This window comes from Lucilia sericata, unplaced genomic scaffold, assembly GCF_015586225.1.
Source record: "Lucilia sericata isolate MDLA Ls3-8-SP2 unplaced genomic scaffold, ASM1558622v1 Contig006183F_arrow, whole genome shotgun sequence".
Classification (NCBI taxonomy): Eukaryota; Metazoa; Arthropoda; class Insecta; order Diptera; family Calliphoridae; genus Lucilia; species Lucilia sericata.
Window position 1 is genome coordinate 6,637 of NW_023997698.1, and position 11,985 is coordinate 18,621.

At 31.8% G+C, this 11,985-nt stretch overlaps 1 protein-coding gene across 1 annotated transcript; it reads right to left on the minus strand.

Annotated features, from left to right (window-relative positions):
* Window positions 1–943: 943 nt before the first annotated feature.
* LOC119615602 (dystrophin-like) lies at window positions 944–11,966 on the minus strand. The gene is made up of 8 exons (XM_037971609.1): window positions 11,949–11,966; window positions 11,760–11,888; window positions 11,592–11,688; window positions 8,744–8,874; window positions 8,429–8,584; window positions 7,792–8,352; window positions 7,460–7,730; window positions 944–1,182 (listed from the first exon to the last, which is right to left on the minus strand). The coding sequence occupies exons 5-8, from the start codon at window positions 8,507–8,509 to the stop codon at window positions 977–979; spliced, it is 1,119 nt and encodes a 372-aa protein (XP_037827537.1). The 5' UTR covers window positions 8,510–8,584; window positions 8,744–8,874; window positions 11,592–11,688; window positions 11,760–11,888; window positions 11,949–11,966; the 3' UTR covers window positions 944–976.
* Window positions 11,967–11,985: the final 19 nt, after the last annotated feature.

Sequence of the window (11,985 nt, forward strand, 5' to 3'; positions counted from 1 at the left end):
CTATATTCTAGACTATGGTCTAGTCTATATTTCATATTATTGTCTAGTCAGTAATCCTGTCAATAGGCTATACTTTTATAATCTGAACTGTTGTAGTCTGTGGTCTGCACTATTATGGACTAGTCTATGGTGTGGATTTATATTTTGAAGGCTTTAAAAATCGAAATTAAAAATATAAATAAAAATCAATCAAGTTTTTTTTCTGGTAAAATTAAATTAAAAACTTTATTTAAAACTTAAAATTTAATAAAAAATAATATGTTTTTTTTTTTATTTTAAAGAAAAAAATTACAACTACAATTTGTGTGTTTTTTGTTTATAAATTTTAAAGATATACAAATATAAAGAATAAAGAAGAAAAACAATAAAATAATATTTAAAAATGTGGAGTAGAGGAAAGAGAGGATAAAATAATATTTTGTTAAAAAAACTTAAGACTTAAGAACTAAAATTAGAATTCAATTCTTATTTTGTTGATTTAAATTGTTTAACATATTTATATGTATTAAAGTTAAAAATTAAAAAAAAGTTTATTTGTGTGTAAATGTTAATGATATTTTTTGTTTTATATTTAATTTTTTTTTTTAATTTAAGATATTTTATTTTTCATATTTTTCAAAATTGCTTATTTCATAAATATTGCAAACTTGTTTTGTTTTTTTTAATTTCTGTTTTTTTTTAGATTTTTGTTTAAGAATTATTACACAATTTTCAGTTTCTTTTTTTATACAACAAATATTGATTATGTTTTTAGGTTTTCTTTTGTTTTTAATATAAAATACAAATACAAGTACTTTTTTTATCTCAATTTATAATTATTGATTGATATTTTTGAATTTTTTCTGTTTTTAGTTAAAAAATTATATTTCGTTCTCGTTTTTTTCTAATATTTTGAAAGATGTATCGGTGTTAATCGGAACTTGGTTTTTGTTTCAAAGAAAGATTTTTTTCTTTTTCTTAAAGAAAAAACATTTATTTATTTATTATAACCATATGGTGTCGATGTGGCATTGGGTGTTTTTATCGCTTTATTTGTGTTTATAGAAGTTGTGGTTTCATTTGCTGTTTGTTCTTGCTCTATCTGATTCTCCTCTTCCTCCTCTAGATCTTGTTCTAAAGTTTGCTCGATTTCTTGTTCCGTTATAACTGTTACCAATTCCTCCATTGCCTTGCCTATGGCCGCTATATTAAAACAATTAAAGAAAATTTTGAAATTAGTACAAGTTTTATATACAATTTTCTAAAAAACCATAAAATAATTTCATTACAAAAGCCAAAACATTTTCTTTTAAACAACATTAAACAACATGCCTTTAAATTTTTCTGGTAAACCAAGAAAAATACTAAAAAATAACAAAAAAATACTTTTTTTACAACACCAATATTTTTTGTAAATAATTGAAATTCAAGTTACCCTTTATTTAAAATTCAAGTAAATTTCCTTTATTTTATTTGTTTGCTGATTTTTCGTTTTCTTAATTATGATCTAATGTATGGAATTATTTTTTTTGATCCAGTTTTTAGCGTAAATGGTAAAAAATGAAAAAACAAAGAAGAAATTTTTTTTATTAATTTAGTTTAGCAATATTTTTAAATTAGCAAAATCAATAACATTCAAAAATTCTAGCACTAAAAAATTTTAACAAAAGTTGCAAAAAACTTAAAGCAGCCACTTTTTAAATAAAAAATGAATATATTTTTAAAATTGTCAGAGTTAGAAGTCAAAATATCTCCTTCCAAGTGTCTAATTACTTAACTGATCTTTTGTACAGCAACAATAGAACCATTGATTACTTTACTTATTCCAGGTTAACTAACAAGTAAACAATTCCCAATTCAATGCCATTAGAGTGTAATTTCTAATTGCACTACTAGTCAATATCTTAGTCTGTAGTCTGACATATATACTAGTCTACAAGTTGGATTAAAGTTTAGTAATCTAATTCGTAGTCTAGTATATAATAGGGGTTGATCAATTGTCCGGCCTATATTCTCTTCTCTAATCTAAACTGTAGTTTACTTTAAGGCCTTTAGTATAGATTATGAGCTGATATGTATATAGTCTTGTCTATAGTTTGCACTATAGTCTAGAATCAAGACAATAGTATAATAATCTGATCTATTAACTGAATTGGAGTCTGATCTATAGTATATAGACAGGACTATATTCTAGTCTATATTCTATATAACAGTTTAGTCTATATTCTTTACAACAGCATAGTCTAGTCCACAACAGTTTGGACTATGGTCTGAACTATAAATAAAGTATATAGTTTAGTCTCTAGTCTAGTCTATAGTCTAGTCTATAGTCTAGTCTCTAGTCTAGTCTCTAGTCTAGTCTATAGTGTAGTCTATAGTCTAGTCTATAGTCTAGTCTATAGTCTAGTCTATAGTCTAGTCTATAGTCTAGTCTATAGTCTAGTCTATAGTCTAGTCTACAGTCTAGTCTATAGTCTAGTCTATAGTGTAGTCTATAGTCTAGTCTATAGTCTAGTCTATAGTCTAGTCTAAGTCTATAGTCTAGTCTATAGTCTAGTCTATAGTCTAGTCTATAGTCTAGTCTATAGTCTAGTCTATAGTCTAGGCTATAGTCTAGTCTATAGTCTAGTCTATAGTCTAGTCTATAGTCTAGTCTATAGTCTAGTCTATAGTCTAGTCTATAGTCTAGTCTATAGTCTAGTCTATAGTCTAGTCTATAGTCTAGTCTATAGTCTAGTCTATAGTCTAGTCTATAGTCTAGTCTATAGTCTAGTCTATAGTCTAGTTTATAGTCTAGTCTATAGTCTAGTCTATAGTCTAGTCTATAGTCTAGTCTATAGTCTAGTCTATAGTCTAGTCTATAGTCTAGTCTATAGTCTAGTCTATAGTCTAGTCTATAGTCTAGTCTATAGTCTAGTCTATAGTCTAGTCTATAGTCTAGTCTAGTCTATAGTCTAGTCTATAGTCTAGTCTATAGTCTAGTCTATAGTCTAGTCTATAGTCTAGTCTATAGTCTAGTCTATAGTCTAGTCTATAGTCTAGTCTATAGTCTAGTCTCTAGTCTAGTCTCTAGTCTAGTCTATAGTGTAGTCTATAGTCTAGTCTATAGTCTAGTCTATAGTCTAGTCTATAGTCTAGTCTATAGTCTCTAGTCTAGTCTAGTCTATAGTCTAGTCTATAGTCTAGTCTATAGTCTAGTCTATAGTCTAGTCTATAGTCTAGTCTATAGTCTAGTCTATAGTCTAGTCTATAGTCTAGTCTATAGTCTAGTCTATAGTCTAGTCTGTAGTCTAGTCTATAGTCTAGCCTATAGTCTAGTCTATAGTCTAGTCTATAGTCTAGTCTATAGTCTAGTCTATAGTCTAGTCTAAAGTCTAGTCTATAGTCTAGTCTATAGTCTAGTCTATAGTCTAGTCTATAGTCTAGTCTATAGTCTAGTCTATAGTCTAGTCTATAGTCTAGTCTATAGTCTAGTCTATAGTCTGGTCTATAGTCTAGTCTATAGTCTAGTCTATAGTCTAGTCTATAGTCTAGTCTATAGTCTAGTCTATAGTCTAGTCTATAGTCTAGTCTATAGTCTAGTCTATAGTCTAGTCTATAGTCTAGTCTATAGTCTAGTCTATAGTCTAGTCTATAGTCTAGTCTATAGTCTAGTCTATAGTCTAGTCTATAGTCTAGTCTATAGTCTAGTCTATAGTCTAGTCTATAGTCTAGTCTATAGTCTAGTCTATAGTCTAGTCTATAGTCTAGTCTATAGTCTAGTCTATAGTCTAGTCTATAGTCTAGTCTATAGTCTAGTCTATAGTCTAGTCTATAGTCTAGTCTATAGTCTAGTCTATAGTCTAGTCTATAGTCTAGTCTATAGTCTAGTCTATAGTCTAGTCTATAGTCTAGTCTATAGTCTAGTCTATAGTCTAGTCTATAGTCTAGTCTATAGTCGGTCTAGTCTATAGTCTAGTCTACAGTCTAGTCTATGTAGTCTAGTCTAGTCTATAGTCTAGTCTAGTCTAGTCTAGCTTCTAGTCTAGTCTAGTCTAGTCTATAGTCTAGTCTATAGTCTAGTCTATAGTCTAGTCTAGTCTATAGTCTAGTCTATAGTCTAGTCTATAGTCTAGTCTATAGTCTAGTCTATAGTCTAGTCTATAGTCTAGTCTATAGTCTAGTCTAGTCTAGTCTAGTCTAGTCTATAGTCTAGTCTAGTCTAGTAGTTCTAGTCTATAGTCTAGTCTATAGTCTAGTCTATAGTTAGTCTATAGTCTAGTCTATAGTCTAGTCTATAGTCTAGTCTATAGTCTAGTCTATAGTCTAGTCTATAGTCTAGTCTATAGTCTAGTCTATAGTCTAGTCTATAGTCTAGTCTATAGTCTAGTCTAAGTCTAGTCTATAGTCTAGTCTATAGTCTAGTCTATAGTCTAGTCTATAGTCTAGTCTATAGTCTAGTCTATAGTCTAGTCTATAGTATATTCTACAGTCTAGTCTATAAACTAGTCTGTAATCTAGTTAATCTAGTTATCATTGTCAGTATATTATTCAAAATTATAAATACCGAGATTTGTTGCCAATAATTCGTTTTTTCCGAACCATTATCAACGCTTTTTTTACAACAAAATTTTCTTAAAACAAAAGCTTAAAAATTCATTTCAAAACAGAAGAAAAAACTCTTTAAAACAAAAGAAACGAAACGAAAACAAGAGAAAAATAAAACCAAAATTTTATTGTCTCAAAAACCATTAATTCGTTCATTCATTGCATTGCAATCATATTCCTACCACTTTGATTATGTTGTTGCAACATCATGCTGTTGTGAGGTGGTGGTGGTGGCCTACCATCATCCGTTAAATATGCACTCATTAAACCTCCAGGATTTCCGGTTGCCGTTTGCATATCCATGCCACCATTGCCACTTAATATATTACGTTGATGTTGTTGTTGTTGCTGATGCTGCTGCTGTTGCAAACTATGTAAATTAGCTGCAGGATTACCGGCATTACCCATTAAATGATGCTTTCCTAAACACCGCCGCCGGCGCCAACAGCTGCTGCTGCAGCAGCCGCATGATGATCATTCATACCGGGCAACATTAGACCCACTTTTGGAGGGGCATTTATGGTTGTTGTTGTTTTTTTTGGGGTTTTTCATTTAAATGAATGATGTTTTTTTTGTTTTAGTTTTAATGATGTGGTTTGGTGGTGGTGGTGGATATGATAAATAAGGACGAAGGAGTTGAACGTTGATGTAAAATACACATGTTTGCAATTAAAATTACAAATAGTAGGTGGAAGATAGAATACAAAAAAGGAGAAATACAACACAAAATTGTTGTTTTTTTAATAAGCGATTTTTTTTATATATTTGAAATAAAAATAATATTTTCGAAAAAACTGAGATTTTTTAGCGATTTTGATATAAAAAGCTTTTTTCTTAATTAAAATGTAAAAAAAAACTTTTGAATTAATTTAAAAAAAGTGAATTTATTCAAGCTTTCTTTACACTAGCTGAGCAAAAAAATGTTCTTGAAACAAAATTTACTATTTCCTAAAGTTTTTAAATCATTATATTATTTGTACTTGATCAAGGTCTTGAGAACTTTTGGAGCAAATCTATATATATATTAATTTTTTTTTTAAATTTGATTTAAAATCTTTTTTATAACTTAAAAAAACTAAAATTTTTGATTTTTTAAAAATGTTGGAAAAAAATACATACGATTTTAAACAAATATGGATGTTTGATGGAAATGACAACATGACACATCAACATACAATCTAACACACACTTTTTTTAACACTTTTGATATCCAAGTGGTTTTATGGATTCATTAATTGATTTATATTACGAACAATTTTACAAAATTCCAATTCAATGATAACTGCCAATGTTTTGGATTCAATATAAACGAAGTTTGTTTTTTTTTTTTTGGAATAAAAGTAAAGAAAAATTCCAACAATAATAATAGTTGACCTCTGTGCATTTTCTTCGTTTTAGGAGTAGATCCAGTAGCAAGAGTTACATTAAAAATTTTCCATTATTCTGGACTATAACATAGTCTATAGTCAGAACCGTAAGCCAGTCTTTTTTGTTTTCTAGTCTGGACTATAATCTAGCCTATAGTCTGGACTACACTCTAGTCTATAGTATGGGCTATAGTCTAGTCTATGTCTGGGCAATAGTCTAGTCTATATCTGGACAATAGTCTAGTCTATTGTCTCCTCTCTAGTTTAGTTTATAGTCTGGACTATAGTCTAGTCTATAGTCTGGACTACACTCTAGTATATAGTATGGACAATAGTCTAGTCTATGTCTGGACAATAGTCTAGTCTATGTCTGGACAATAGTCTAATCTATTGTCAGATTTATAGTCTAGTCTATATCTGGACAATAGTCTAGTCTATTGTCTCCTCTCTAGTTTAGTTTATAGTCTGGACTATAGTCTAGTCTATAGTCTGGACTACACTCTAGTATAGTGTATGGACAATAGTCTAGTCTATGTCTGGACAATAGTCTAGTCTATGTCTGGACAATAGTCTAGTCTATGTCTGGACAATAGTCTAATCTATTGTCAGATTTATAGTCTAGTCTATATCTGGACAATAGTCTAGTCTATTGTCTCCTCTCTAGTTTAGTTTATAGTCTGGACTATAGTCTAGTCTATAGTCTGGACTATTGTCTAGTCTATAGTCTGCACTATAGTCTAGTCTATAGTCTGGACTATAGTCTAATCTATAGTCTGGACTATAGTCTAATCTATAGTCTGGACTATAGTCTAGTCTATAGTCTGGACTATAGTCTGCACTATAGTATAGTCTATAGTCTGGAGTATAGTCTAGTTTATAGTCTGGACTATAGTCTAGTCTATTGTCTGGACTACACTCTAGTCTATAGTCTGTTCTACACTCTAGTCTATAGTATGGACTATAGTCTAGTCTATGTCTGGACAATAGTCTAATATATTGTCAGGTTTATAGTCTAGTCTAAAGTCTGGACTATAGTCTAGTCTATAGTCTGGATTATAGTTTAGTCTAAAGTCTGAACTTATTCTAGTCTATGTCCTGGTCTATAGTGCAGTCCTTAGTCTGGACTTCAGTCTAGTGTTTAGTCTGGACTACAGCCTAGTCTATACTCTGGACTATAGTCTAGTCTATAGTCAGGACTATAGTCTAGTCTATAATATGTCCTGGACTATAGTGTAGTCCTTAGTCTGGACTACAGCCTATTCTATAGTCTGCACTACAGCCTATTCTATAGTCTAGTCTACAGTCTGGACTATAGATCAATCTATAGTCAAGACTATTTTCTAGCTAGAGTCTGGACTATAGTCTACTCCATAGTCTGGACTGTAGTCTAGTCTATAGTCTGGACTGTTTTATAGTCTAGACTATAGTCTAGTGTAGTCTATAATCTATAGACTAGTCTACTCTTGCTACTAAATCCATCATGGGCTAACAATTTTAATCCATTATTCTAAAATTTGTATACTCACTCGAGTTCTGGTCATAATGGCCATTTTGTTGATTCATTTTAGCCGGCGAATCGGTATTAAGTTGTGAAGCAGTCACTGAACGGGTTTGTAAAGTATTCGGTTTTGAATTTAAAGCCGAACCGGGGGTAGCACCATTATTAGGATCATTAAGCAATTGGCGTAAACGTTGTAATTGAGCCTCCAATTGACGATTATGATCCTCTAGGATTTGCATGCGTGACTCTAAACGGCCTTTGTGTTGTCTCAGCAATTTAGCCTCGGCCATCATGTCCTTAAAGGGAAAATTTTCCGTTAAATTTTATTTTAAAGGGATATTGTAAAAAAAAACTTACTTGACCATGTTCTCCCTGAGCATTGGCACCCTGCGCTAAACCACCCACAGATGAATTGGAATGTTGCATACCACTGCTCTCATCGGGTGTTGTACTCTGTTTCGTTAATAATTGTTGATATTCGGCCTGTAAACTAGAATTTTCTTCTTCTAAATCCCGAATAATGGCTTCCAGTTCCTCGCGTTGTTCGGCATCCATGGCAGCCATTACTTGCACGGGAGATTTGGGAGCAGCACCATTATTTGTAGGCAAAGCCATACAATATTGAGCTATCAGTTGATGTTCATCATCACTATCGGGAGTAGAGTTGGAACCAGTGCCACCACCATATTCCACTTGAGCCAAACGTGTAGCATACATTTCCAGTCTTGAGTGCATATCATTTTGCAGAGTATGTGTAGTATGTTGGGGACTGGGTGCAGGTGATTCTAAGGCATCACCCTCTAAAACACTTTGTACGGGTAAATAGCCCACACGTGGATGTTTTTTGAAATATTTGCGTGATTTGAATTTGTTCTTCAAGGCACGCGTAAAGTCTCTAACATCTTCAGTGGAAGTGGTCTAGAAGATTAAACATTTTTAAATTATATAAGAAACTGGTCACCTTATTTGTTTTTTATTGGAAAAAAACACTTACCGTTGTACAGTATTCATGCATGGGATGACTAAGTTTATGATTTTTGGCATTACGTCCAAAGAAGAAACACTTTTGGCACATGTCGAAATTGAAACACTTAAGGCAGCGATAACGGAAGCCAACAATGGGATACTCTTTGCAAATGTTACACTTCGCCTGTTAAATACATAAACAATTGTATTTAAAATGGTTTTTAGAAAAAAAGTGTTAATTAAGTGCCAAGTTAACAGTGAGACGAGACACAAATTATTAGCAGTTGTGTGCCAGTTTAATTTGTTCTTTTTTTTTTTCATTTTCTTGGCTTTCACTACTTACCTGATGTTTAGCTGCCTCAGCAGCTGCCAAACGATGTAATACTGGTAGCCACACTAAACTTTGTGGTTCATGTTGTAGCCAAGCAAGGAAGTGATGTAATTCAATCGTAAGTTCTTGATTAGAATCAATTGCTGCAAAAGAGAAATGGATAATAAGTAAAAAATATTGCAGACTCAAGATTTACGTACAACTTAAGTAAGGGATAATAAAATGTAATTAGTAGTTAAGTGTTAAATCTTTGGTTTTGTTTACAAGTTGGAGTTTGGGTAAATTTAATTCAAAGTTCAAATGAGGATGTTTAAACATTAAGGGAACTAACAACAATTATTCAATTTCAAACACTTTTGGTCAAAGGTCATGATATTCATAAAAACATTGTATTTTTTTACTATTGAAAGATCTATATAATCTAAAGTCTGTATTGTAATCTCTTATTGAAACTAGAACATAGTCTGGACTATAATCTATATTGGGGACAGTAGTTTAGTTTATATTATAACTAATAATAGTCTAGTACATATATAGTATAGTCAGTAGTCTGGTCAATAGTCTAGTCGATAGTCTAGTCTATAGTCTAGTCTATTGTCAAGTCTACTGTCTAGTCTATTGTATAGTCTATAATCTAGTCTATAGTCTAGTCTATGATATAGTCTGTAGTCTAGTCTATAGTCCAGTATATAGTCTAGTCTATAGTCTAGTCTATAGTCTAGTCTATAGTCTAGTTTATAGTCTAGTCTATAGTCTAGTCTATAGTCTAGTCTATAGTCTAGTTTATAGTCTAGTCTATAGTCTAGTCTATAGTCTAGTCTATAGTTTAGTCAATAGTCTAGTCAGTCTAGTCTGGTCTATAGTAGAGTTTAGTCTATAGTCTAGTTTATAGTCTAATCTATAGTCTAGTCTACAGTCTAGTCTATAGTCTAGTCTATAGTCTAGTCTATAGTCTAGTCTATAGTCTAGTCTATAGTCTAGTCTATAGTCTAGTCTATAGTCTAGTCTATAGTCTAGTCTATAGTCTAGTCTATAGTCTAGTCTATATTCTAGTCTATATAGTCTCTAGTCTATCTATGTCTTGTCTAAGTTAGTCTAGTCTAGTATAGTCTAGTCTATCTAGTCTATAGTTAGTCTAGTCTAGTCTAGCTAGTCTAGTAGTCTATAGTCTAGTCTATAGTCTAGTCTATAGTCTAGTCTATAGTCTAGTCTATAGTCTAGTCTATAGTCTAGTCTATAGTCTAGTCTATAGTCATGTCCTATTAGTCTATTAGTCTAGTCTATAGTCTAGTCGTATAGTCTAGTCTATAGTCTAGTCTATAGTCTAGTCTATAGTCTAGTCTATAGTCTAGTCTATAGTCTAGTCTATAGTCTATCTATAGTCTAGTCTATAGTCTAGTCTATAGTCTAGTCTATAGTCTAGTCTATAGTCTAGTCTATAGTCTAGTCTATGTCTATAGTCTAGTCTATAGTCTAGTTTATGTCTAGTCTAGAGTCTAGTCTATAGTCTAGTCTATAGTCTAGTCTATAGTCTAGTCTATAGTCTAGTCTATAGTCTAGTCTATAGTCTAGTCTATAGTCCTAGTCTATAGTCTAGTCTATAGTCTAGTTATAGTCTAGTCTATAGTCTAGTCCTATAGTCTAGTCTATAGGCCTAGTCCCTTAGTCCTATCTAGATGCCTATTAGTCTAGTCTAGAGTGCCTAGTCTATGTCTCAGATCTAGTCTATAGTCTAGTCTAGTCTATAGTCTAGTCTATAGTCTAGTCTGGTCTATAGTCTAGTCTATAGTCTAGTCTAGTCTAGTCTATAGTCTAGTCTATAGTCTAGTCTATAGTCTAGTCTATAGTCTAGTCTATAGTCTAGTCTATAGTCTAGTCTATAGTCTAGTCTAGTCTCTATAGTCTAGTCTATAGTCTAGTCTATAGTCTAGTCTAGTCTATAGTCTAGTCTATAGTCTAGTCTATAGTCTAGTCTATAGTCTAGTCTATAGTCTAGTCTATAGTCTAGTCTATAGTCTAGTCTATAGTCTAGTCTATAGTCTAGTCTATAGTCTAGTCTATAGTCTAGTCTAGTCTATAGTCTAGTCTATAGTCTAGTCTAGTCTATAGTCTAGTCTATAGTCTAGTCTATAGTCTAGTCTATAGTCTAGTCTATAGTCTAGTCTATAGTCTAGTCTATAGTTTAGTCGTCTATAGTCTAGTCTATAGTCTAGTCTAGTCTATAGTCTAGTCTATAGTCTAGTCTATAGTCTAGTCTATAGTCTAGTCTATAGACTAGTCTATAGTCTGGTCTATAGTCTAGTATAAAGTCTAGTCTATAGTCTAGCCTATAGTCTAGTCTATAGTCTAGTCTATAGTCTAGTCTATAGTCTAGTCTATAGTCTAGTCTATAGTCTAGTCTATAGTCTAGTCTATATTCTAGTCCATAGTCTAGTCTATAGACTAGTCTATAGTCTGGTCTATAGTCTAGTATATAGTCTAGTCTATAGTCTAGTCTATAGTCTAGTCTATAGTCTAGTCTATAGTCTAGTCTATAGTCTAGTATATAGTCTAGTCTATAGTCTAGTCTAGTCTATAGTCTAGTCTACTCTAGTCTACTCTAGTCTAGTCTATAGTTTAGTCTAAATCTAGTCTATAATGAAGTCTATTATATAGTTCACTCTATAGTCTGGACTATAGTCGAGTCTGTAGTTTCAACTATATACTCTAGTCAAGACTTGTCTAATAAGTACTGTAGTCTAGTTTATAGAATAGTCTATAGTCAGGACTAGTCTATAGTTTGGTCTAGTCTATATATTCGACTATAGTTTATATTAAGGATTATATAATAGTCCCATTTGCTCGTTTATTTTCAAATTACCTTCTTGAGAAATACCAGCTCTCTCTAAGCAGGAACGAACAGAAGGTTCAATATTAGATCCACCAAAAGCTGCCACCTCACCCAATTGACGGGGAACCTTGAAATCGAAAAAAAAACAATTAAATATATTTCAGATAAATATCAAATACAAAATAAATCAAAACTTACCTGTATACAATCATGTAATAACAAGCCCAATTTTCTTTGATCAACTTTACGTTCTGGATCCGCTACCAAACGGAATAAATAACGATATTTTTCCTCTAAATGGCCGCGACATAATAAAACCAAACCCACCTAAAAAATTACAAGAAATTTGTAATAATCTTGTAACAATTTTAAACATTTAGAACACACCTTAAAACTCAACACCTTATCTGTCCCGTGCGCTGTG